Consider the following 25,890-nt stretch of genomic DNA (forward strand, 5'->3'; position numbering starts at 1 on the left):
ACACAATCATGGTATTATATATTAAATGTGTATTATTGTAAGATAATACACATTTGCCACTTAATTAGCTCTTTTTCTGGTATGGTTTTATCATTCTCTCGCTCTGCCTCACACTTTTCTCCCCCCCATACCCCCAAGTTGTTCTGGATGCATGACTACTTTGTTCCTTGTCTCTCTGCTTTGTCATTATATTATATTACTTTTTTAATAAGAATTTGAATTTCAGCACCTTCTTTAAACTTTTCCTTTCAGGGCTATGAAGAGTTGGATGCTGGATATGGAAAAGAGCAGATAGAACAACGCAAAATGTTTTCTGGTTCCAGCCTTTCCTGAGGTGCATCTGTGTTGAGTGCCCTCCAGGAAGTGTTGGTTAGGAGGATGGTGGGTGGTTTAGTAGGCAGGGAGTCCCTGTAGAACGGACCATGCCAGGAAACATGTGAATGTAGCAGCAACATTGTATCCCACCATCTCCTATAAAAATCCTGAGTCCATGCAAGGAAAAAAATTTAAAATAAAACCACAATATTTTCGTTCATCATCATCAGACTTGGCCAAATTAGTTTCCTGTTTTTGAACTACAAGCAGAAGAAAATTCCCAAGTTTAAAAAACACACAAAACAATACATATATATAAACTCATTCAACGTTAGTCTTTAGCTTCAGGGTTCATAATCAGAAGCTATTTTAAATATTAAAATTAAGCAGCTTCTCTTCTAATGTATTTGAAGGAAAGTTGTCACAAAAATTCTAAATTCAAAGTCAGTGAGTGGCGTCAAGCCTAACGAACGAGCTGACAGCTCCAGCTTCAAGTGCTTCCACGGCCTGTTCAGAATACATGAACATTCAGCGCCTGTATTTCAACAAGCAGCAGTGTGCATCCTGTGCTGGTTTCCATCGGGGGGGGATGCTCCTCCCCTGCAAGCTGCAGTGCTGAAGCACGTCTCTCCCTCCTCATCCTCAGCTACATGGACCCAAACAGCCGCGCTGGTCCAAGTCACTGCTGCTGCCTCTTAGGACTTTAACCGACTTTTCTCTGGAGTGGAATATCAAGTATAAGAAACAAATGGATTAGTGGTGGGCGGCAAAGGTTATAATTACAGGTCTGAAGTTTTTTGGTTGTTTTTTTCTTCTTTTTGTGGGTGAACTTTAATGTGGACTCTGTCCATGTCGTCAGTCGGATGATGGCTCCGACAGTCTCCCTCATTCTAGTGTTTGGGATTATTCTGGAAATCACTTGTGCTGCTGGTAAGAGAATTGATTATATAATTATCAAGCCACCCACTCTGACGTTTTTTTTTTTAACTTCAGTTAAACTCACATTTCAAATAATATGACTTTGATGCCTAGCAATCTAATAAAAGGACAGATACATCTGCCTGCTGAATACTTTATCAGTGCCCTAGATTTGAAAGGGGAATGAAATAATTTAATAAAATGTGTTTTAAGAGAAATGGTAAGAGAAATTGGGAAATGTGCCTCGACTTCAGAAGATATGGTTTCAGAAATCCCGGTTTTATTGAGGAAAGATTCATTCCAGGGCAAATTGTTATAATTTTGTATAATTCCATGGACTTCTTTGTACAAGGCCTAACGTGGTTTTTTTCCACACAATGAAGTTTTTAAGGCTTCCCAGGGAGGTGGTGGACAGTGTGTGCGTATGTGTGTATCCTCAGAAACAGGAACTCCACCTTGGCCACACTATGTTGGGCTATTGAGTTTGACCCAGCCCATCTTTCCCTGCTTCCTGTTTTGACACGGCGCCGCCATTTTCTACAGTGGAAAAACTGGCTCCAAGTCGCCGGAGTGTCGCTCACTCAACATTATTATGCTATATTTTCTGTATTGTGGGCTCACTTTCGTCTTCCAACCTCATTCTGTTGGCAACAATTAAGCAATTGTTAAGGCTGTATATGTTTTTGAGAAACAATAGTCGGGTGACCTTTGACCTCTTATTGTTGCTATTACACATTAGGGCTGTACCGCCTGATGCAATCAGTATTTATTGTTGCGTTTGCCATCGCTCTTTGGTGCGACTGATGTGTGTTGTTAAATCCTGCAGCCAGGTCTGAACTGCGGTTTATGCCTGATCCACCAACTCTGAACATCTATGGCGTTCACAGGATGAACAAATCTGATCATCTGGAACTCACATGCAGGTATATATAATTAAACCTGAGTGGGCTGAGACCGTCCGCTAACCCATCCACACACAGGATTAAAACACACAAATAATCATGTCTGTCTGCCAGAGGTCGGCAGTATCTGAGGTGGACGACTCCTCCTACGAGTACTCGCTATTCCACCAGTGACTGCAGTGGATCAGGACTCTTCTGCACAACCCTTCGGATCTCCAATGCAACTGTCAATGAAACTGGACAGTACCAATGCTCCTACAGAGACCTGAAAGTGGAAGACGGCAAAACTTCAGCATCGATTTATGTGTTTGTCCATGGTATCTTATTCTGCTGTACTTTGTTTTATGTTAGATAGAGACTGATAATTTGCTTATGATTGATTTCTGCAGAGAGTATCTCTGTAAATACTCTAACCCTAAAACACCCAGTTTGAAATTAACTTCAGCAAAATCTACAACAAGGTGTAGATGGGAAGGCCTGCATGACAATGTTCAGGATCATCCAAAGTGAATTATAGTGAAAGTAAAGCCCACTTCCTGCTGCTGGGGTCACTGAAGGACTCCGATGTTACGGTCCAGGTCATGCAATGTGATGTCTTTATTGAAACATCCAGTTATGTTCCATAGAATTCAACCAATGATACATTATCACCTCCATGATATGGCCTCGGTAACTGCTGTGTTGGTAACAGATGTTTGTGCAATGCTTTCAGATTACAAGGTGCCCTTTGTGCCTTCTAAGAAAGATTATGAGGTGGTGTTCATCCGCGAAGGAGAGCGGGGGGTGATACCATGCCGGGGCTCGGTGGAGGGTCTCAACGTCACGCTCCACACTGTAAGAAAGAATTCTGTCACATCTACGGTGACGTCTCGTACAAGGTTGATCAACTTGTGTGTGATGAAAGGCGGATTAAGAATTTGTGTTATAATATGAACTAATATCACACTTAAAGTGTTACAATGTAATATTTAATAGTCGTAAATTAGGAATGCTCAGCGATTCAATGATGGATGGCCAAAATCCTAACAAAAGAAACATTCATGCTTCTTGCTTGGTGTGTCAAGCTCACCTAAATCCTATCTCACAAAATGAACCACTATCATCATTTCATTTGACCTTTCAAAGCCAAAGACAACCAACAAAGACACCATTTGGCTTGCTGTTAAGAGTGTAGAAAACTCCTCCCTCAACACACTTTACATAGAAATTATTCAGCTTTAAATTTTTTATCTTCACGATTAATAAACTGATGAATAAAACCATTGTTGGACTCTAAATCAGCAGAACTAAAGCTAACTCCAATTAATGTGGATTCCAACTATAGAAAATCATTTTCGCTCGATGTCATATTACTGAGCTCTTATTACCGTATTCAAATATAATACCATTTAATTTTTGTGATCCGATGTTACAGTAATGCTGTAATAATGTACAGTAATGTTTGTTTTCATTTTGAGCTCCAAATCAGTAACATTTATGTGCCTGTCAGAAGTTTCCAAACAAGGAACTTCATCCTGATGGAAAGGATTCTCTGTGGGATGCCAGGACCGGTTTCACCGTTCCCAGCTATCTGATCAGCTACGCCGGTGTCGTGTCCTGCCAGACTCGTATTGGAAATGAGACTTTTAAGTCCCCGCTCTACATTGTGGCTGTTGTTGGTAAGATCCACACTGCAGATAAACCAAGTTGAAATTGTAATCTCTGTGGGTTTCATTGAGCTGAATGAACACCATGACAGTCAGGGAACATGGACAGAATGGGAGAGCGTATAATGCAGCGAAAGAGTAATGTTGTCTCAGGAGAACAATAGATGATTGGCTCCTTTGTCCTCCCTCCCTTTTCCGCAGGATACAAGATCTATGGGCTGACCCTGAGCCCTGCACAAGCCAAGCTGTCTGTGGGGGAACGACTGCTGCTCACCTGCACCGCCACCACCGAGCTCAGAGTGGTCATCGAATTCAACTGGACTCACTCTGGACAGGCTCTGGTCAGCGCTCAAGGCTTTTCTGCTTGTCCTTTGTGATGGGCCAGTACACTATAAATGAACTCCCACTCCCACAACAACCTTCCATCAGCCTATTTACCTTTTATTGAGGACGTACTCTGTGTCTCATTTCCTGTTGTCCTTCAACGTGTCCCTGACTTCCTGATTTCAGGAATTTCTCATCTTATCTCTATCCCAGATTAAAGGGTCAGAGGTGACCAGATGTGTTTTTGATGTTCAGTCTGCTTGCAGCAGAACAATAAATTGGTGGAATGAAGCCAAGATGTTGTCAAAAGTCATATTTTGTTGTGCGTCTCTCTTACGCCAGAGCTCGGCGAATGGTTCGAGGGCGACCTACGGGACGATCCACAGGAAGAAGCTGTGGAACTCTCTAGAGCTGTCAAACACACTCATATTGGAGAACGTGACAGTGGAGCACACCGGAGAATTCACCTGCACTGCATCCAGTGGGCTGATGGAGAAAAGCGCCTCAGCATTTCTTAAAGTGTACGGTAAGTATACTAAGCAGATCTATGTTTGCTGGGAACCTTCCAAAGACATCAATTATTAATGTGCAATTAATTTGAAATGAAACTTTCTTCCAATTGTTTTTCTTTAAGTTTTTCAGGAAGTTATTTTTTTTCTTTAAGCTTTTATTGTCCTTATTTAGCCCCCAAAAATGATAAAGTAAGCAGCTATCAGACAAGTCAAAAGGTAGTTATATAGAAATGGATAAGAAAAGGGCAAAGCTGTATAATCTTGATGAAAATGTGAACAGAACACATTTAATGTATTTCTTTACCTCTTTCCACTAATAATAATCCAATCATGTCTTGTCATTGTCTTCCAGTAGCTCATTTACTTTTTTAAAAGTTAGTTTTATCCAGAAAGTCTGTGCCGTGGTCGCTGATCAGTGGTTGAAATCCCTCCCCCTTTAATTACAAAACAGATTATAGTTAAATTAACACAAACAAATGGATATTAGTCTATTAAAAACACAGCGGGGTACTCCTTCCGCATTTGTTGTCCTGACTGAGATTTCTGTCCTTCAGCTATAAGTTGCGATGGCAATAAAGTTTTGAATTTTGAATAGGTAATGATTTGTGACATTATTTTTTTATCCTTGTGTTTGCAGAAAAGCCTTTCATTGATATGAAAGAGCCATGGACGAAGGTTTGGGAGGTAAATGTTGGCGATCAATCTAAACAGATCCCTGTCAAGTACTCGGCCTACCCAGAGCCCAGCTTTAAATGGTGTGTTCACAGCAGAATAAGCAGAAGTACACAAGCTTGTCTTACAGTTTGATAGTTAAATGTATAATTACTGTAGATGCCTGGAAATATGTTAAACAGATATACTGTTTATGTTGCATAAATACATTACGACCTTGTTACAGTAGATTTATGTTGATCCAGATTTACATTTTTTAAATAATAATCTTCTCTCAGGTTAAAAAGTGGCCAAACACTCAAGGATGATTACAGAATAAAGCAGAGAAGCGATGCCCTCATCATCCGCGGAGTCACAGAAATGGATGCAGGGAATTACACAATAGTCCTGAGCAATAGGAATACCAGAGAGGAACAGCGACGTTCCTTCCAGCTGCTGGTTAATGGTACGTTTTTGCTCTACTTATCCATTTAGGAATAAAATGAGGAGAAGGATGTTATGTCTCTCTGTCATGTGTTGCGTTCAGAGCATAACTCAAATACACAAATCACTCTACACAAAACAATCTAGTACTACCTTTTGCTATTTCGGAATGTGAATATTTTTCCCGCATTCCTGAAATGCTGAATTTATTCTCATTCTGTGAGTGACACTTGTCAATAATTTTTTTTATTATTGACATTTGTCAAACTTTATCTCACATCTCCTAGAAACATTATATCTGGTTAATTGTTAAGACTGTCATTAGATAGATTAAATAGTTTGAAATATTTTCCTTCCGTTTTTCTTGACCTGTCTTACCCTATTGCCCAATATCTCTTCACCTCCTCCTGGCCTCCTCTCTTTTTTCAGTGCCTCCTCATATCATTGAAAAGGAAGTGGCTGTGGACACTGACGTTTACCCGTATGGCAGCAACCCCACCCTAAGATGCACCGCCCGTGGCTTTCCCACACCTGCACATATCAGGTGGCAGTGGATGCCCATAGAGGACTGTCCAAAGGCCTTCATGTGAGTCAAAGACAGAGATGCTTTTCGACACACAGCATGTTTCTGAGTCGCGTTGTCGACACAGTGACTCAGGCAAACAGTAGCTGCTTCTGTGACGTGTTGACAGAAACAAAGATAAGAAACAATGAGAGCTCGCTCTGTCCTGACGTAATCAGCAGATGCGATTCATGTTTTTCACAAACTCAGCGCGTGTTTACTTATTTTTGTACAATCAGAAATGGATGCTACCACTATTGAGTCAAAGACAGCACATCTGTCTCGGCTGCAACACGACAGCCTCCTCAGGTGTTGATAGGGAGGAGTCTGTGAGTCCCTGCTTCGGCCATCAGAAAGTTCCTTATCTTTTGCCTACACATCAGCAGCCCTTCCTCAGTCCGGCTCTATGCTTCCTGTTGTTCCTCTCCCGGTCTCTGTAAAAAAGGAAAAAAAGAGAGAGCTTTTTCCTTCTGAAACTTTCTTTTATGCATCATTCAATTTTACAGATGAGTTCAGAACATTTCCTTTGCTTCTTTTTTTTTGGACTATAGAGAAAAAAAATAACACAGCAAAAAAACAAAACAGTGAAAATCCTAGTTCTCCTACTTCATGTTATTTTGAGAAGAACAAGGTTTTAAAACGCCCTTTGCTTCGGTCCATCAGGTCAGGACTGATACAGTCTGATTCCCAGCTAGAGAACTGTACTGGTTGGAGGGATATCAGCAACAGCACTGGCCACCACCCTGTAGAACAATTTATGATCGACACTGATCAGGCTCAGAAGGTAAATATTCCCTCTTAATTACTTCTCTTCCGCCTTGTAATCCACCACCATGAGAACCGCACCTGTTAAAGGAGCAATATGAAGGATTTAGTTGTCTCTTGCACTGTGGCCACTAAAAACATTAAAAAAAAAGGTGTTGGGTTTGTCTGTTCTGGATTACTGTAGAAACATTGTAGATTCTATGGCCGAAGGCTATGTAGGTGTAAAAGAACTGTAGAATCACCTTCCTTGTAAGAGAAGAAAATGATTTCAACAGATCTTTAATTATCTCTAGATCTGCACAAGCAAACGTACGTTCTATTTTTGGCCATATAATTCTGCTTCTGAACACTTCCAACAGTGGATGTTGCATTTTGACAGTTTATTAAATGTCATAACATTTTTTCAAGAAAATCACAAGTTCTTTGAAGATTCAGAAAGCTGAGGCACATGCGCTCTACCGCTGCATGGCTTACAACAAAGTGGGGGAGGACTCACGCATCATCTTTTTCCATGTGACACGTAAGACTGTGATTTTCCTTCTATTCTCCGAATATGAGGTCCTTCGATAATTTGAATTTCACACTTCTCTTGCTTGTGGGTCTGTCTGGATGCTGTTAGGAGGCCCTGAGGTGAGTGTGTCTCCATCCAGCGAGCCCTTAAAGGAGGACCACGTGGCTCTACAGTGTAAGGCCGACAGGCTGATCTATGGCAACCTTGCCTGGTTCCGTGTGACCAACATGTCAGAATCAGAGCAGATTTCGATGATCCAGCCCTGCCGCTCATTTACGCTGCAGCGGAGGCCTCTATTTGACGTCAAGCGGTCCAGCCCCCAGAGCACCAACGTGACCCTGGAGCTGCTGTTGCCCAATGCTTCCCGTCAGGATGAGGGTCTGTATGTCTGCCAGGTGGAAAACATCAAGACCCATGAGAAAACCTGCCTGATTCATCGTCTTTCTCTCAAAAGTGAGAACAACTTTTTTTCTTCTTCTATTTTTGGTCGAAAATATTGTACCATTCATGTACCACCGAAAGACCAACCACAATGGCAACCAATAATGAAATAATAAGTAACATAAATATCACAGGTTTCTGCTCGGCCAATATTGTCTAAGATGCATTTTGCAAAATATTTTTGTGAAATGATTTGATGTTTTCAGATATTACACACCAGTTTCACTTTTTAGGGAAGGCAAAGTTGAATGCATGAATATTTGGAGAAATATGAAAATAATTGATAATTTCCTTGTGCTTCAAGACTGGAGCTGATTTTTCTTGCTGTTTTAAACTATGATATGCTTTGATACTTATTGCTGCTTTGAGTTTTGCATTATTCTGTTGTTAGGCCTTGAGCCTGCGAGGATACTTAATAACTTCGTTGATCAAAAAGTCAACTTGAGCGCAACGATCACTTTCCGCTGTGATGCGGCTGGGACGCCAAACCCGACCGTGGTGTGGAAAAAAAACAACCACACTGTGGTGGAGGGATCAGGTGAGCTGTGTAGGGCTTTTAAATGAACACGGACTCACTCTGTAAATGACCTTCATAAAACAATAGTGATTGTTTCATAGGTGTGGTTCTCAGCCAGCGCAACCATACTCTGACGATTCAGCGTGTGAAGGAGGAGGACAGCGGTCAGTACACCTGCACTGCGTGTAACAGTCGGGGCTGTGACACCTCCCAAGCCTTTTTAACTACTGAAGGTCAGTCCCCGGCTCAGCAGATAACTAATCAAAACTGAAAGATTACTTTGTTTATTTATGTAATATTACATTTTTGTTGTTGTTGTAATTTTCCTTCTCTTTGAACTTCTTTCATGTCCCTTTGTGGGTTTTTAATTTGTAATGATTCGGCCTCTTCCTCGTTGTTTGTGTCTCTTTGTGCAATCAGTTCACGGGAATGAGTTCAGCCTTAACCTCTTGACAACAAACAGACTATATATTTATGTATGGTCTCAAGACTTGAAAAAATCAAGTAATGGGCCATTATTGATGTCACATTGATGGAAAAAGAATAGCATTTTGTATGACAGGAAGTGGCCTCAATTAGCACACATCCTTAAATCTAAAACAATGTGCCAATGAAGAGACAAAGGGAAAGGTCAGCATGTCCCCAGCTCCGGCCTCTGCTCTCATTTTCACTCTTTTCTCTCCTGATTATAGAGACAGAACCACAGACAAACATGCACTAACTAGGGCTAGAGCCTGCGTGATCTGGTCCTTGCCACCAGAATGTAGACCCAGTTAGAGGGGCTCCGGGCTGAGGCACCAGCCCTGCTAACGGGGGGGGGGGGGGATGAACTTTATAGAGGGACATGTTGGGGTGGGACATATATATCATGTATAATACACTATAGAATGATGACATCAGATCTCTGACTGCCTGTCAATGTGGAATAAAATCCCCCCCCCATATCTATAATCTCTGTAGTTCTTCTCAAGCTTCTCACAAAGGCTCTGATTGGCATTTTCTCAGTCATCTTTGGCAGCAGTTGTTCACCCCGACTATTTTTTATGACAAGATAAAATATCAGACTACTTTCAGTCAGGATTCGAATAGTCTCCTTCCTCCAGAGCAAACACACATTTACTGTGAACAAGCCAAAGACAATGGCAACCCTGCCTCAACGTCATGCAGTGTTGCCAAAACGATTCACTGAAATTCTGATTGACATTCCACTGTGGCTCCTCATTGTTCTATCAAGAATGGACCCCAAAGATATCAAATCAGGTGTTTGAGGATGCAGCATCTTATTGTTGTGTTTATTCTAGGTGCAGAGGAAAAGACTAATGTGGAGCTGATTGTTCCCATTGGCTCAGTGGTCATCGCCATGTTTTTCTGGTTATTGGTCGTCTTTGTCATCCGTGGAAGAAAGAGAGTAAGAACTTCCTCATCCTGCCTTTGCCATGCTTTTCCTTCATTGTTTTTTTTTTTTTATTGCAGTTACACACTGCAGAGCAGATAATGAGAAAAGTAAATGTTTACAGCTAAACACACACACACACACACCTACACACACACACGCACACACACACATGCCTGCAGTGTGTGTGTGACTGATTAGATGTGACTGGTTTGGCTCTTGGTGGTTGTCCTTTGTTGCCAGGAACAACAAGGCCCCTCTCTGCTCACATCAGTCACGTAGACCCAGCGCAGACCGGGTCCCATTTACTGGACGAACAGCAAAGCCACTGGGAAACTGTTGTACAGTCTAATTGTAGTGAAAGGGAGTAGAAGAGATGAAACGTTTTCATTTATTCACACATATTTCCTCTTGCTCACTGTGTTTCAGGCAAATGGTGGGGATCTGAAGACCGGCTACCTGTCCATGATCCTGGACTCAGAGGAGATGCCCATCGATGAGCAGTGTGAAAGGCTCACATATGATGCGAGCAAATGGGAGTTCCCTCGGGACAGACTGAAACTCGGTGAGGACAACTCTGATTTAGTTCAACTCTGTGGTACGGTGGCATCACCTTTAGGGCAGCAGTCCTAAACTTTGGGACATAATGCAGCTACAAAACCAAAGTGACATTGAGCAAGACAATTCTAAGACTGGGGAGTCCCCTTATTCGGATGCAGCCCTCTCATTGATCAGCTTCTCCTCGGCACCACTACCATGAATCGGACAGGACTTCTAACCTGATTTATTTGTGGTATTTCTTTGCTACAGATTGTGTAAAAACACAGCAGATAAATTGAACTAGAAAGCTGTGGGCGGATGGTTCACATGCACAGTTTCTGCTACTTCAACCTCTGTCAGTACAAAGATGACCAAACAACCTACTTAAAAAAAGATTAAGCTGCCATTAATTGAATTAGCTGTTAACAGACTATGTACTTCGGTTTCAAGGGAATAAAATAATAATAATAATATATCTGCAAGTGTCACAATGTCAACCGTTGTATCAAAGGTGACCCACTGGGACGAGGAGCTTTTGGTCAGGTGGTGGAGGCAGCCGCCTTTGGCATAGAGAAAGCTACCACATGCACCACTGTTGCAGTCAAGATGCTAAAGGGTCAGTATTTTGTCCTTCATCTCTGTCCACTCCTGCCATTGCATGCAGGTGCATGTGCAGAAAGCTTGTTAGCTTAACTTAACTGGATCTGTGTGTCTTACAGAGGGAGCCACGGCCAGCGAATTCCGTGCCTTGATGTCGGAACTGAAAATTCTCATTCACATTGGGCATCATCTCAATGTTGTCAACCTGCTGGGAGCCTGCACAAAGCCTGGCGGTGAGCTATTGCAGAAGAAAACACAACATCAACTTCTTTACTGGTCTCCTTGTGTCATTTTCTTCTTTATGAGCACTGGTGATGGATGTTAAAGTGTTCCCCGACTTAATTCCATCAAAGTCTTTCCTGTGTGTAACTCTAGTGGCTGGCATACATTTCTCTCTCTAGCATTCTCCATAATTGAACTCTTCAAATCAGCATTTACATTTCCTCTGTGGTCCTGTAATGTCAGATTGTGTGCATTTTGATCCTTCCGACTTTGAACATCACTTCTTTGCTCTTTCTGCTCTCTGCAGGACCCTTAATGGTGATTGTGGAGTACTGCAAAAATGGCAACCTCTCGAGCTACCTGAAGAGTAAGCGTGGCGAGTACAGTCCCTATAAGGTAGATGATTTATGCAGCCGGTTTATTGCAAACCAAATCTTTGATGAGGTTAGAGTGGACCCAGGACACTAACAGATGAATTATAGGTGCTCTTTGTTTTTGTAGTTCCCAGGTTTAACGATAGTTCATCTGAAATGAGTCCTGATATTGCAGCCCTTGAAAAGTCCCCTGCAACTGAATGAATGGTCTTTTAATTCTTGGAGTGATTTCTCTCTTTTTTTATATATATTGATGTTGTGTTTTGTACAGAGGGAGCGAGTAAACAGCCAGAGATGGGCTCCTTCAGAGGACCATGTGAATGAAGGGGATCTGGGTGTGGAGACGATCGCCCAGCTGGACATATGCACGGGAACGGCTGTCTGCTCCAGAGGTGGAGACGTAACTTCAGGCAGCAATTTGGACGACCAGGAAGGTAGTAAAAAACGTATTCATGGATACCCATCATGTTGCTTCCATTTATAATGACCATGTGACCACAGAGAGCTCCGATGACGACCATCTGACTATGGAGGACCTGATAAGCTACAGCTTCCAGGTGGCCAAAGGCATGGAGTTTCTTTCCTCCCGCAAGGTGAAATGACATTTATTTACAAATCTATGTTTAAACATGGAAACATCCAAATTCAGAGATAATATTTGCTCTTTGCATGTAAACATAAATGCTTGCATCCACTCTAAAGTGTATCCACAGGGATCTTGCTGCCAGAAACATCCTGCTTTCAGAGAACAACGTGGTGAAGATCTGCGACTTTGGCCTCGCGAGAGACGTATACAAAGACCCTGACTATGTCCGCAAGGGAGACGTGAGTCCCTAAATGGATAGATAAGCAGACACACACTTAAGAGGTCTATGAAGTGAAAGTTATATCTTAATTTAATCTTAATTATGCCTCAGGCGCGTCTCCCTTTGAAGTGGATGGCTCCTGAGACCATCTTCGATCGGGTTTACACCACACAAAGTGATGTTTGGTCTTTTGGGGTCCTTCTCTGGGAGATCTTTTCTCTTGGTAAGGCTTTTACTGAACAGTACGTACACATGACATCAGAGTCATAATGGCCATTGCATGTAATGTCTTTCATGTCACCTACAGGTGCGTCTCCCTATCCAGGTGTTTGCATTGACGAGTCTTTCTGCAGGAGGCTTAAGGAGGGCACCAGGATGAGACCTCCAGAATATGCCCCCACTGAGATGTGAGGGGGGGGGGGGGGGGAGAGGGGAATGAGATTTGGTTCAGTATTTTGCAGCAATATTACCTTGTCTCCACTGTAATCCAGTTTTCCTCTGTTGCTAGATACCAGACCATGTTGGACTGCTGGCTTGACCGTCCCACAGACAGGCCAACGTTTGCAGAGCTAGTGGAACATCTAGGAAACCTGCTTGAAGCCAGCGCTCAACAGGTGGGTCAACTTTAATTTCTCTTCTCAGTCATTGCCCTCATTTTGCTTTTACGATGGCTGCCAGTTTTCTCTGTCTGAATAAAGTGAAGCTGATTACAACATGTCACCCCCCCCCCCCCCCCCCCCCCCCCATCCACTGAGCAATGCAACGGGAACCTCTGCAATTTAGTTTCAAATTGTTTGGTTTGAAGTGGATAGTGGATATCATGCCTTGTTTTCCAGGATGGGAAGGACTACATCCCTCTAACAGCAGACAGTGAGACAGAAGGATCTCAATTACCCCCCGACCTTGGGAGTCCCCACAGCATGCCACAAAGCAGGGACATCCTGGACACTCAGCTCCACTATGACAACCCGTCATCCCTCGGGTCAGAAGAAAGATCTTACTCCACTTCCATGTCTAGAAAGGAAAACATTCAGGGTCTTGATTGCTTAATTCCTCTGTGCAGGACGTCCCAGCAGAGTGAGAGGTGCAGTCAACACCTGAGTCTGAAAACATTTGAGGACATCCCTGTGGCACGCAGCAGTATCATGGTGAGTATCTGTTACTCTTTGGAGTAGGGAGCAGTACAGCTGCATTTCCCATTCGGTTACAAACACCTGTTGTCATAGCTCTATCACTGATACAAGTTTCATGCAAATTTGTGTAGAACTTAAGTTACAGACAAATTTGGCATCATTGTTATTGGAATGTCAAAGAAATGGCAAGACAAAAAAAGAAATGATAGGTTCACTCTTTCTTCCTAACTTTTTTCCAATTAATTCAGAGGTTCTTTATCTTTAGGCCAATCTTCACTCCTCTTCCCACTTTGATGGTAATCCAGCAAATAGTTTGTGCATGACTGACATAAATGATGAAAATGAATAACTTTACAATATTGAAAAAACATTTTTCTTTCCTGTCATATGCACAACAACTATATCAAGTGCAATGTAAAAATAGCTTTTCCAATGTAAACCTGCGAACAGATGGACAAACATACTGATGCCAAACTGGTAAACACATCATTTTTGATAAAGGCCAAGGCAACGTGATCAAATGGGTTAACTGAAGCATCCATCTAGTAAACTATAGCAGGGGAGTTGCTGGAGGCCCAGCTTGCTATGGGCGAGAGATGGGATACAACCTGAATGTGACGCCAGCGCATCACGGGGCCTCAGTGGATCAACTGATTAAAAAATGTGTTTTAAATCAAAAATCTTTTAACTCGACTTTACAAACTAATTAGGAGGAAAACGAATGAGTAGAAGCATTTCTTTTAAATGCACCAAACACACATGTTCAGCCCTGGTTTTGTCCCTTCCGCAGGAGGGCTTCTCACCAGAGGAGGTCAAAGGTTCGGATCGACAGCTGTCAACTACGCCCAATTTTAGGTGAGGACCGGCATCAGCATTTATCCCATAGAACATTTTCCCACTATTATTCACACAGCAACAAAACATTTCTTGATTCTGATGTAGCTGTAAATCAAGTCTAAATTTATGCCCCCTTCCTGTTTTCTCTCTGCAGCCAGCTGCTGCGCTGTAAGAGCAAAGAGTCGCTGGCCTCGGAATCATCCAATCAGACAAGCGGATACCAGTCCGGGTACCACTCTGACGACACAGACACCCCGATATATGCCAACGAGGAGGTGATCCTGAAGCACAACATGATGAAGAAACCTCCGCTGCCCAAGACGCATGACAAATTCAGTGTGGAGATCCGCTACAGCAGGCCCCCTGTCTGAATCTACACCTTCCCCTGGCAGCTTCACCTCTGAGTCGTCTCACTGTGCAGAAGCGATTTCCCTTCCAACAACGACAACACTCGCAGGGGGTGGCGGGGGGCACCTCAGGTCACTACTGTGGTCTGGAGAAGTTTTTATAGGAGATAACTGAATAAGCCGACTGGGAACAAATGAAGGCTGTATTATCGAATTGTTAGCGCAGCTCTCTTTGGGTAGCCAGAGGAATGCTATCATGTTTACACAGGAAATATAGAACCTAGTGAGTCGGGACAGAAGGACACACCCACATCCTGAGATGCAACCCACCCACTTCTTCTATTGCAGGAAACCCTTGGTGGCGTTTTCTTTTTTAGATGATTGGAATAAGCAAAAGTGTTTGTCTTCTTTTACTTTACTTTTTTATTTTTAATGTGAGGAATTCGCTCTCACATGACAACCTATCCCGTTTGTACAGTATCTTTATCCACATAACTGACTGTAGGCCTATTTTATCGAAAGTGTATTACTAAAGTCGCAATAAAGGTAACTAGTTTTATACAATAAATATACTCATGGTTTAAGACAGTGCCTGTATGCTGCTTGTTTGTTTCACTGTTTGTTTGTGCCAAACTTGATAAACCAATTAGTGCATGTCATGGATTCTCATTTCCTTTCACTAGGACTCGTGCAAATAAAACAATACTTTGTCAGCCTTGGATATTTTATTAGCTGCATTCAGCTAAAAAGGCCAGGGTGACAAGAAACAAAGTAAAGAGCACATTTTAAAAAGCTGTTTTAACAGCTTTGGATAATTTAAAAGGCTATGCACTATTCTGGAAGTTATGGGCCATGCTTCCATGACTTGTCAACATGTATCATCATGCATTAGCAGAGATCTAAAGACATGTGGCTATCGGAACTGGGCATTTGTCAAGAGCAACAAATATAACAACAAAAACAACAATGAACAGGAGAGACAAATGGAAACCTGTTGTCATCCCCTTTGCTGGTGTTTCTGAAAAATTCAACATAATTTTCAGTAAATACAAGATTCCCATACACTTCAAACCTGGCAACGACCTGAGACAGATGCTGGTCCACCCGAAAGACAAAACACCCAACATGCAATGCAGTGTTGACATCTGTCCCCAAAATCCACAACCCCCAACCGGACCTGGATGCATCCCAACAAAACAGGGGGCTGGTTGGACTGACTGCATGAGAACACAATGTATTGTGTCTACAATCAAGGGCAACAACCAAAGCTAATTTTAGCTCACAAGAGGAAGCAATCCACAGCTTCAGAGGAAGTATAAATATACTCGCTCACAATTTTCCAAATGTGCATTTCCTTAAAAAAAAAAAAGTGTCCCCATTTCTGCTGCAGAAGAATCCATCGGGCAGCTCGGAGGATTTCTGAATTGTTTCTCATGTTTTACTAAAGCTTGGACATGTTTAATAGAAAAATTAATGGAAGATCTAAGAGACCTTTCTTGAGAATACCTTCCTTGTAAAAAATAGAAACAGTGTGTGTGGTAATGTTACTGTCGACTAATATTAAGATGAGAAGACGCCAGTTCTGTTTTTCCTCTGAGAAACAGCGTCCTCTACAGCAGCAAATGAGTAATCACATGCCAGCCGTCTGTTTTCTGTTCATTACCTCCGCCAAAGAAGTTATGTTGTTTGTTTGTTTGTTTGTTATCAGGATGACGGAAAAACTGCAGGATGGATCTTGATAAAAAAATAATAATCTGAAAATGAGTCTTGCTCTAATTTAGATCTCATCACAATTTGAGAGCAATCTGGATAATAACCAAAGAAATCTGGATTTTCTCATTTACTTATAATGGAGACTTTTTCAAAAAAATTCTATCTTATAAAATATGCATTCAATTCACCAACCAAAAATCACTATTGTAAAGGGGTCCGAGCTGCACTATGAAAAATGTCTTCTGGATCAACTCCGATTCACTTTTACTTTTGATGGTTGGTGTATAAAGATACAAAGAACAATTTAGAACCTTTTGATGATGATCCAGATCACCATGTGGACGGTATAAATCCAATCATGAGGGGAATGAGCTGCTTGGCGGTTTGCAGTCGGATGTGAAGCATCAATTATAAGGATGTATGCTTCATGTCTCATTTCTGGAAACAAATTTTGGGAGGAGTCACAGCCTCAGCACTTGGACATGGAACAAAGGGACACATCGGACATATATTTGTATTGCAGGAATTCAGTTGAATTTCCTCAAGCATAGACACAAAATGCCTTTACATTCAAAAACAGTCTGCACACCCTGCCAAGCAGGCTGCCAGCTCACCACAAAAAAATGGTGCCCACATGAACATCTGGTAAAAGTTCATGATTGCTAAAAACTGTACTGTGTGGAAAGACTGCAGTCATGGGGACAACATACCTGCTCTCCCACTCCACAGGCCGCGGTGCAACTGGGTAGAGGGTGTGGCCCGTTTAAAGTCTTTATTTGAAGTAGCTGCATGTTATTAATAAAAATCTACATGGATAGTTTAACTGTCTGCTGCAAAGCCTGAACATTATGAGTGCAGTAAGCAGAGAATAGTTGGAATTATTTAGGTTGGCAGCTAAACCAATCAAAAGGCTGTATGGGTTGAAATATTTAAGTCAAACATCAGACGTGAGCTGCCTTGACCAGCCCGTCCTAAATATTTGCAACTGGATTATTTGAGGATATTTTGTAACTGGGAATTTTGAACACTGGAGTTAAAATCCACGTTAAAGGAATCAAAATAAAAATAAAAAACCCACATCAACATAGGTTGATTTGGAGCATAATTTCCTCATGAAAGCGTTCATGAGCCCTGCTGACATGGCAGTGGGGATGGACCTGTCAGGTGGTCGCAGAATCCTGTTTCAAAACAAAGCCAAGCAGACTCTGGAGCCTATGAAGGGATTAACGTTTTAAATCCAACCACTAGGCAGCACTAAAGCTCTGGCACCGATTCCGACAGACTGACCACGTTAGACATCTCTGTGAGCATGAGGATTCTTGACGCTCGATGGCACACCCTAAAGGTTACACCCCGAGACCCTAATGGCATGTAACATTTTGGTATGTATAATGGTGCGTATGTTCATGTGCAGACAGAACACACCTCGCTCTTTCCACTCATTTGTCAAACCACATCAGAGGAGATTAGGTGAAATCCAACACACATTTGTGAGCACAGGTACACAACACAATGGAGCTGACAGATCTGCTTGTTAAACTGTCAGATTTAAATCATGGTGTCACAGTGATAACTAAGCACAATTTCCTAGTCAGGTTCTCTTATTAACCTCTCAGGAGAAACTTAACCCGGACTTCCACAAAAAGGAGGACGAGCGAGAGGGAATGGGGGGAGAGAGTGACTAAACAATCACCTTTTTCTCTCTCACACACACACAAACCTATTGATTTTAAAGAAGTGTGTTTTATTTCACTGATGTGTGTTTCAACGACCAGCACAACAACTTAATCTGATATTCCTGTTATTCGCCCCAAGCATTCAAGTCAGTCATTTGCTGGCAGTTAAGATTAATTTCCGTGATACACAACGATTCAGTGGCGTATCATCTCCTGTGACATTTGGAGCTCAGAGGCAGGAAGGGAAAAGAGCCTCAGAGCCACACGTGTCAGACAAGAGCAGTGATAAATGGAAATGCAACATTTGATTCCAAAATAGTTTTGCCTTGAATAAAGCAGAAAGTGGTAATTTGTTTATCCTTTTTGCATACAGCAAAAACAAAACAATACAATGACAATATATTTAATGTTTGCTAAACACCAGATTGGGGCAGCGTTAACTCAGTGGATGGGAACAGGAGGGTCAAAGGTTGAAAATCAAGCCCAGCCCGGACAAAAAAAAATGTGAAAAATGTAATTTTATTGTGTGTGTGTGTTACATATATTTGAAAAATAATCCTTTCCTCAGGAAGAGTGGGGAAAATACAGGCTTCTTTGCTTACATGGGAACATTTTGGAAAAGTCCCAATCCGATACTTCTTAAGGCGAGTGAAGAAACGGATCCAGGATGTCCATTACTTTTTATTTGATCATCTTATTTCAACATTTAGCTCTTAAACAGAGCACTAATACATAAAATAGTATGACGTATACTGTTAGTAAATATTGAACATTATGAGACAGCCTATCTGGCACCTGACTGAGATGGTTGCAACCTGTCACATCAGCTGAATGAATCAGATAATTTATGGCAGTTGCCTGAGGTCACGTAGCCTAAATGTGCATTTCACATTATGTCACTTTATGTTGTGTCTGTCAGCTGAGGTCTGGCAGGAATCGGTGATGCTAAGTCTGTTGGAGCCTCAGGGCACAAACTGTGAGCAGTGTTACTATTGTTCCTTCAGCCTGCTCGACCAATCATTACAGAATGTGCTACGGGGGGAACAGGGAAGTTCCAAGACAGCTTTTAATGCTGTGTGTTTCATTGTCTACTTCCTGGCAGTTCTTGCTGCTCATGCATCGGTTGTTTCTTTTATGACTATACAGTAGACGAGAGTCTTCGAAGCTCGAGGGAGATTTATTGTGATTAAGTGGGTGCAGGAAGATAAATTCCACCATGGATTCTGAACTGGGAGACTGGGAGGGGACAATGAGAAGAAGCGGTGTGCATAACAGCAGTGTGACTGTATCAAAGAGGAACTAGCATCATATTTAAAAAGCAGCAGTGAGATGTTGTTGAGTTGCAGTACTGTTGGCCAAATGTGAAAAACGGGTTAGCACTACTGTTTACTCCATTAACAGCCCCAGACAATGTGAGCGTGTGTGTGAGATGAGCATGACAAATATACTACAGGCCAAAACATGCATTTGAGCCTCACTTAAACCCGTGGTTTGTTAATTTGACAGTCAAACTGACTTTTGTATGAGAGTTAATTATTTAATTACAGCGGGATAGTTAAACTGGTTTTCCCATCCACATTTGCAGACAATCTCTCAAACAAAATGAAGTTCATTAAGGCTACATATCAGCTTCACACACACACACACACACACACAAACACCCACACACACACCTCAACAGTCCTGCCAGAAGTAATCAATGACCATTAATCTACTATTTATCTTTTCCTAATGCTTATTCACTAAGGCCAACTTGATCAGTTTTAAAATGGTCTATTACCTGAATGTTCAAACATTTATTGTTTTTATTTTATCTATTTAACCATTTGTCCGTGACTTGCAGGTATTTATCAGGTAAGATCGTGTTTTAATCCCTGAGGAGTGTGTGTGTGTGTGTGCGTGTGCGTGTGTGTGTGTGTGTGTTTCATACCTGTCCATTGATAAAGTTTTGCCTTATTTTTGTAAGGGAACATCGTATTTTTGAGCAGTACGGTGTATCCTGCAGGTAAGTTTTAGAGTTAACGCATGGACTCATGTAAATTCAAGTTGTTGTACCAGCCGTATTACCTCCGCCGAGGTGAGGAAATGTTGGGAATATTACCAGGAACAGATGATGAAATTAAATTCAAATCCTGTCTTGCTTCCTCCTCTATACAAATATTAGAGGCCGGAGCAGCAGCACTCTTAATCCACAAAGACCAGACGTTCTGTTTAACGTGACAGATGTGAAGTTGTCATAAAAAAACAAAACTTCATAAGCCTGATTTTTGTTTTTGTTCTTTGTTAAATCAGTTTCACGTACATATTCACTGCAGACTGGAATCTCTACTAACGGAGAGACAGCTGACTCAAATAAATTGATTTACAGTGTAGCCTGAAATGCCTTTGGTAGCCAAAGGACTCATATGACTATAATGGGTTGGCTGTTAAACAGGCTTTTAACAGGCTTATTTTTCCTGTTAAAAATTCAAATAAAAGTTCTTTGTTTTTTCCTGTAATTCCAAGAAACGTTGTGGTCAAATAAAGACCTCCTTCTAAATTTGGCCCTAGGGCCCGTCATTCCATGACTGCACTGATCCCGGCCACCCTTCACTGGTTGCCTTTGAATTTTGAGATTGATTTCAGCTTCACTGGTTTTTAAACTTTTTAATGGTTTGACTTCTTTCTAGATCTATAATCTAAACAGTATTTCAAATAGAAATGTATGGTAAAACAGTCAATGGAGGGGCCCTGTTAGCAACAACCTTAATGTCCTCAGAGTGTTACATGAATGATGAATACATGATTTCCAGGGATATTTGGGACAGATTGTTAAAGACAGTTAAAGATAATCCTTGAGGATAAGAAAAATAAGTGCAAGTTAAACGTCTCGTTAAATATATGGTCAATTAAAATATATATTTTTTAAAACAATGACTGGTCAGATAAACATTTAAAAATAATTTTACATTAATCAATATTATTTGCATATCAACTCAAAGATCAGTCATTTACAGTATCAATTCCACGTTCCCAATCAACTGATTGATAATGCTGCTTGCATTCTAAGGAAAACTTAGTAGACACATTTTGTCACAAAGTTTTGTTTTTCATTGCCAGAATGCTTTGGGGCTCTCTGCAGAGGGTCAGGTTGAGTCGGGTCACACTGGGCCCAAAGTTCTCTTGTTCAGGATCAGGTCATGTGTTTAAATGATTTGAATCAGCCACTAACACAGCACAAACAACAGTAGGGCATTATTTGAGGTGAGGTAAACACACCCACCCACCCACACACACACACACCCACACACACACCCACAATAAACAAAGAAAAGAAATCATTTACCACTCCATTTTAAACCCCCATCCTTCAGAAACTAATCTAAGAAATAATTTTGTGTCTTGTGTGAAACCAAGTATAAGTGTGACCTTTGTTAATCAGTGTGAGAAGGGAGGCACAAAGTTTAAGCATGTGATCCACAGCAAACAAGTCATAAGTCTTAATGTTCAACATCCACCACCACATGATATTTTGTTTTCCAGTGATATCTAACAGGTCGGCTATCTCAAAGCATGCGCCTGTATACATGCAAAGCCTTTGTAGTCAACAATTAAACTATTGTAGTCTTCACTAGACATATATCAGGAAAGGCAATTTAATAACTGAGTTTAATGTACTGTAATATATTGTGTCTGTAGAGCCATGAAGTATTTTTGAAAAAGAGTGTGAATACTGGACAAAGAGTTGGTTTGAAATGTTCTCTAATAATATTTTCCTTTCATTTTCATCCTTATGTCATGCACACTCAGATCAGCATGTCTAAGCAGAGTCATCAGCCGCCGCCACCACCACCACTATGTCAGGAATTAGGGGACTTAATTTAAAAATGCAATATATTTCACTGAATAACTATCTTTACCTCATTACTTACCTTTTCATTTATGCTATGACAGGTGTGCCCAACCGACCTTTGTCTTGTATGAGGATAAAGACATTTGTCAATATGGTTAATTATTTCAATGTTTCAGGTATCACACTTATTTTCACATACAAGAGTGAAGCCCTTTAGAAATAAATTCATCTTGAGTAGATCAAAAACAGTTTTTCATTTTTGGAACATGGACTTATTTCCCTTTTAAAGGGAAAACGGTGATGTTCCATGTAAATGTACAGAGGATAGATACTGAACAGCAGGAGGAGAATGGCTGGTGCACATCTGAGTGATCAGGGTACAGTAAGACTGAAAGTGATTGTTTGCATATGGTTGTTTATTTAGCTGATTGAAAAGGAAGGAAGACTGATATCCTTTTTCTCAAAATAATGAATGCAGAAACAGGATGTTTGGTGTGTACAGTACAATGAGCAGAGATAATAGCATTGTGAATGGAAGTCAGTGGGAGGGCACAAGTCTCACATCCCCCTTTGCTCATTTCACACTTGAAGTGTTAGACAGTATTTAAGTGAAATCAATTAAATGTGAATAATTTGAATGAAACAATTGTGCAAATATTTTCAGGTGTAATGAAAAAAGTAGTTAGAATGCCAATGGTTTTAATACAGATTTAAGCTTTCAATAAATCACATTATAACTCCATTAAAAAACTAATCTCGGTCACGAATTCCAATTCCTCAATACAACATTTTTTTTAACTTTTGTATATTATTATTGTACTTCCACTGAAATAGATGATATATTTAAATAGGATTCTGTCCCACCCTCCTTTGCAGAGCTGCTGTAGTTCAACAAATTTAAGAGTGAAAAACAGAAACATAGAAGAAATTAGGACGGATCAAGTACTTTCTCACACCACTCTATATATGGCTAAATGTAAAATGCAACTAATTATGAAATGCACACATAATCACTTCATTCCTCCTTGATGCTGGCATTTACTTATAGGCACTTAATGATGTGCAGGTCATAAAATCATTCATTTATTTAAAAGATATGTCTTGAAATAAGGTTCCTTTTTTGTTAATTAAAGCCTAGTGTGGTTAAAAAAATACCTTTGTTCTTGGCTGAATGCATCATGTTTGTTATGGAGAAAATTATCCTCACGTGATTGACTTCCATATTTCAGAAGATTTCACCTCACAATGAGCCAATCTAAATCCCAATACTGGCTTTGAATTGGCAAGACATGTTGGTGATGTTGACATTTAACACAAAGGAAGGTATTGCCAATACTAACATCACTGTTTGTGCTCTAAGTGGGTAAGTATGATGGAATTAGATAGCTGTAAAAACCGGAGGCTGACAATGACTGTTAGAATTATCACCCCTGATCACTCAGACGTGCATATTCCAACTTTGGAACAAAAGAAACAGCCTCAGGTCAGGTCTTAAACCTCTAACATACCTGCACCTAGAAGAGCCTCAATAAAAAATACTAAACCAAAACAAACGTGTGTGTGTGTGTGTGTGTGTTTGGTATGTAGCATTGCATGCCAGGCAGGTAATTGCTGTTGACTTGATTTATTCTGGTTGAATGAGCAGCTGCAACATAATGCTTTCTCAGTGATATGAAGAAATCCTGCTGTCAAGTTGCTGTCAAAGGTTTTACAGGGGATGCGTCAATAATACATTCTTTTTTAACTAGAAAAGCACTCAGAGAGCGCAGACCTCCGCTGAGCAGCTGAAGCTCGAGTGCCACAAAGACTTAAAAAAGCTTTCAAATCTCTGAAGAAAACCGATAAACTTCAGAGTTTTGTTTTCAATTTCTATTGAATTTTGATCACGCATAGCACAAATCTAGCTCATGAAGATATATGAGGGATATCAAATGTTTATTATTTCATTATATTGTCTATCGTCATTGTAAAATTAAAATGAAAAATGGGATGACAGTTGAGTTTTGCAATTAAATATAATTTATGGCACAGAGGAAATCAATATATATAATAAGGCTACACAGTTTAAACGCAAATGTACAAGTAGTGTAAATTTGCTTAAAATGGAATGAATGGTACATTTTAGTTAACTAAAAAAAAAAAAATCTCGATTGTCCAAGAAAAGTGGAGATTAAAATATATTCTGGAGCCTGCTTTCGTGAGCCTTGCAGCAGCGGTTGAATATTTGATGATCGGACAAATGATATCCTCCAGCTCAGTGGAATGTTCCACACAAGGAGTCTGTCCTGAGCAGAAGCAATAAAAGATTTATAGACATGACACCAAACACATGGAAACCAGAGAGGGGAAATAAATTGTACGGCATTGTACACAGTAAATACTCCTTACATGATGTGTACGTTAAAAGCAACACAATAACAACATTACCATACGCATTGTTCCGTCAAATGGTATCGCAGCATGAGATCCATTGACATGGTAGATGTTAGAAAAATGTATAAATCTGTCATTCACTCTGATGTGACGTGAGAACTGACCAAAACACTCGCGTCAATATTGGATTATAGAAGCCATTTCTGAAATCTCAGAGATATGAGCCAATCAAAAAAAGGTTCCCATTGTGTGCTGCTGTTCATCTGTTTACCGTTGCATTATGGGTGGGATTAATAATTACCTCAACCATGTACGAATCTCTGACATTTACAGTCCCTTCTAAAAGAGGCAAACAAGCTGAGACAGCTCTCCCACATTCTTGTGAACATGTAAGCGTCGACTGTTTGATGGATTGCTGTGTCATTTTGTACGGTCATGGCACCCACAGCATGGAGTCAATGGACTTATCAATATCTTTGTCACAAGTTAGTGATCATCTTGACCCGCTAGGAGGTTTTTTAGGTTGGCTTTTTAACATTGCTAAGACAAATACACAATATTATGTTACATTTTATAGCCATTATAAATGTGATCATCTGATCATTAGTGCTTACATAGATGAAATCCTCTCAGCTTTACATTGTGTTTAGAGTCAATTAGTGATTCGTAATCACATTTACTGCAGACACAAGTCTAAAGTTAATCTTTTAAACTACTTATATGCAGTTTCCCCAAAAATTATTTTTATTTTATTTACAACTAACCAGTTCAACCAAGTAAGACAGTATCCACTTTAAGCTATCATCACGTTTTGCAGAATACTGCAAGTTGAAATACTGTATAAAAAGTTTCTTGTTGACCAGGTCTCCTTAAAGTTTTATGTTCACAGTTGACAGCCATCTGCTGAGACCTATATCTGCTGCCGACCTGATATTCAGTGATGGAAACAGAAGGCTTGCTCTTAACACATGAGGAAGTTTAGTGTAGCTCAGATAATATGTCCCTCCACAAACACAAATCCTTTACCATCAACACACACACACACACACACACACACACACACACACACACACACACACACACACACAGACACACACATCTCTGCCTGTTCCCTCTGCGGTCTGTGTATCTCGCTGCTCCTGGCTGGCAGGCCGCAGCGTCCTCAGCTCTGCCACGGTGCACACAGGGCTGCATGTTTCCTGAGCAGCTTGAGCAACTATGGGAAGTGGCGGTGACCTGAAAGGTAACCCCGATTTGGCACTTGCATTGCCTTTCTCATTCACCCTCACACTGCCTTCAACCGACAGACTTGAAGGCAGTTTGTTGTTTTGAAATGTTTTTTTTTTTTTATATATTGTTTGGAAATTCTTCAGGAAGCACCTTTAAGTTCAAATTTGTTGGTTCGTGTCTTATAGTTTGATGTTATCTGCTTAATGCATGGTGGTGAAAGAGCTTGTGCTCATAAAGCACCTTTAATGTGCTGGAGTTGGCACTGAAAGGTTTTTCTCCTCACCAAAGAATAAGTCACTTTTCGTT

The 25,890-nt window shown here is 40.8% G+C and overlaps 1 protein-coding gene across 1 annotated transcript; it reads left to right on the plus strand.

The window, feature by feature from the left end:
* The first annotated feature begins 976 nt into the window (after window positions 1-976).
* Window positions 977-15,340, plus strand: kdr (kinase insert domain receptor (a type III receptor tyrosine kinase)). Its single transcript, XM_068743129.1, has 31 exons — window positions 977-1,245; window positions 2,060-2,156; window positions 2,250-2,452; window positions 2,848-2,969; window positions 3,625-3,793; window positions 3,983-4,122; window positions 4,448-4,631; window positions 5,255-5,372; window positions 5,568-5,734; window positions 6,142-6,298; window positions 6,938-7,058; window positions 7,448-7,559; window positions 7,659-8,003; window positions 8,383-8,529; window positions 8,610-8,741; window positions 9,810-9,916; window positions 10,331-10,466; window positions 10,953-11,057; window positions 11,161-11,274; window positions 11,571-11,659; window positions 11,909-12,071; window positions 12,139-12,230; window positions 12,340-12,462; window positions 12,555-12,666; window positions 12,751-12,850; window positions 12,952-13,057; window positions 13,280-13,425; window positions 13,507-13,591; window positions 14,027-14,053; window positions 14,370-14,431; window positions 14,568-15,340. Exons 1-31 carry the CDS (start codon window positions 1,179-1,181, stop codon window positions 14,782-14,784), a joined length of 4,065 nt encoding a protein of 1,354 aa, XP_068599230.1. The 5' UTR covers window positions 977-1,178; the 3' UTR covers window positions 14,785-15,340.
* Window positions 15,341-25,890: the final 10,550 nt, after the last annotated feature.

This window comes from Brachionichthys hirsutus, chromosome 9 (genome assembly GCF_040956055.1).
Source record: "Brachionichthys hirsutus isolate HB-005 chromosome 9, CSIRO-AGI_Bhir_v1, whole genome shotgun sequence".
Taxonomy (NCBI): domain Eukaryota; kingdom Metazoa; phylum Chordata; class Actinopteri; order Lophiiformes; family Brachionichthyidae; genus Brachionichthys; species Brachionichthys hirsutus.

Excerpts from the sequence above, each read along its gene's own strand:
- kdr (XM_068743129.1), top strand. The coding sequence starts at position 1,179 with ATGATGGCTCCGACAGTCTCCCTCATTCTAGTGTTTGGGATTATTCTG. Across the intron at positions 5,373-5,567 it reads CCAGAGCCCAGCTTTAAATG|GTTAAAAAGTGGCCAAACAC; the intron begins GTGTGTTCACAG and ends ATCTTCTCTCAG. Across the intron at positions 8,742-9,809 it reads AGCCTTTTTAACTACTGAAG|GTGCAGAGGAAAAGACTAAT; the intron begins GTCAGTCCCCGG and ends TGTTTATTCTAG.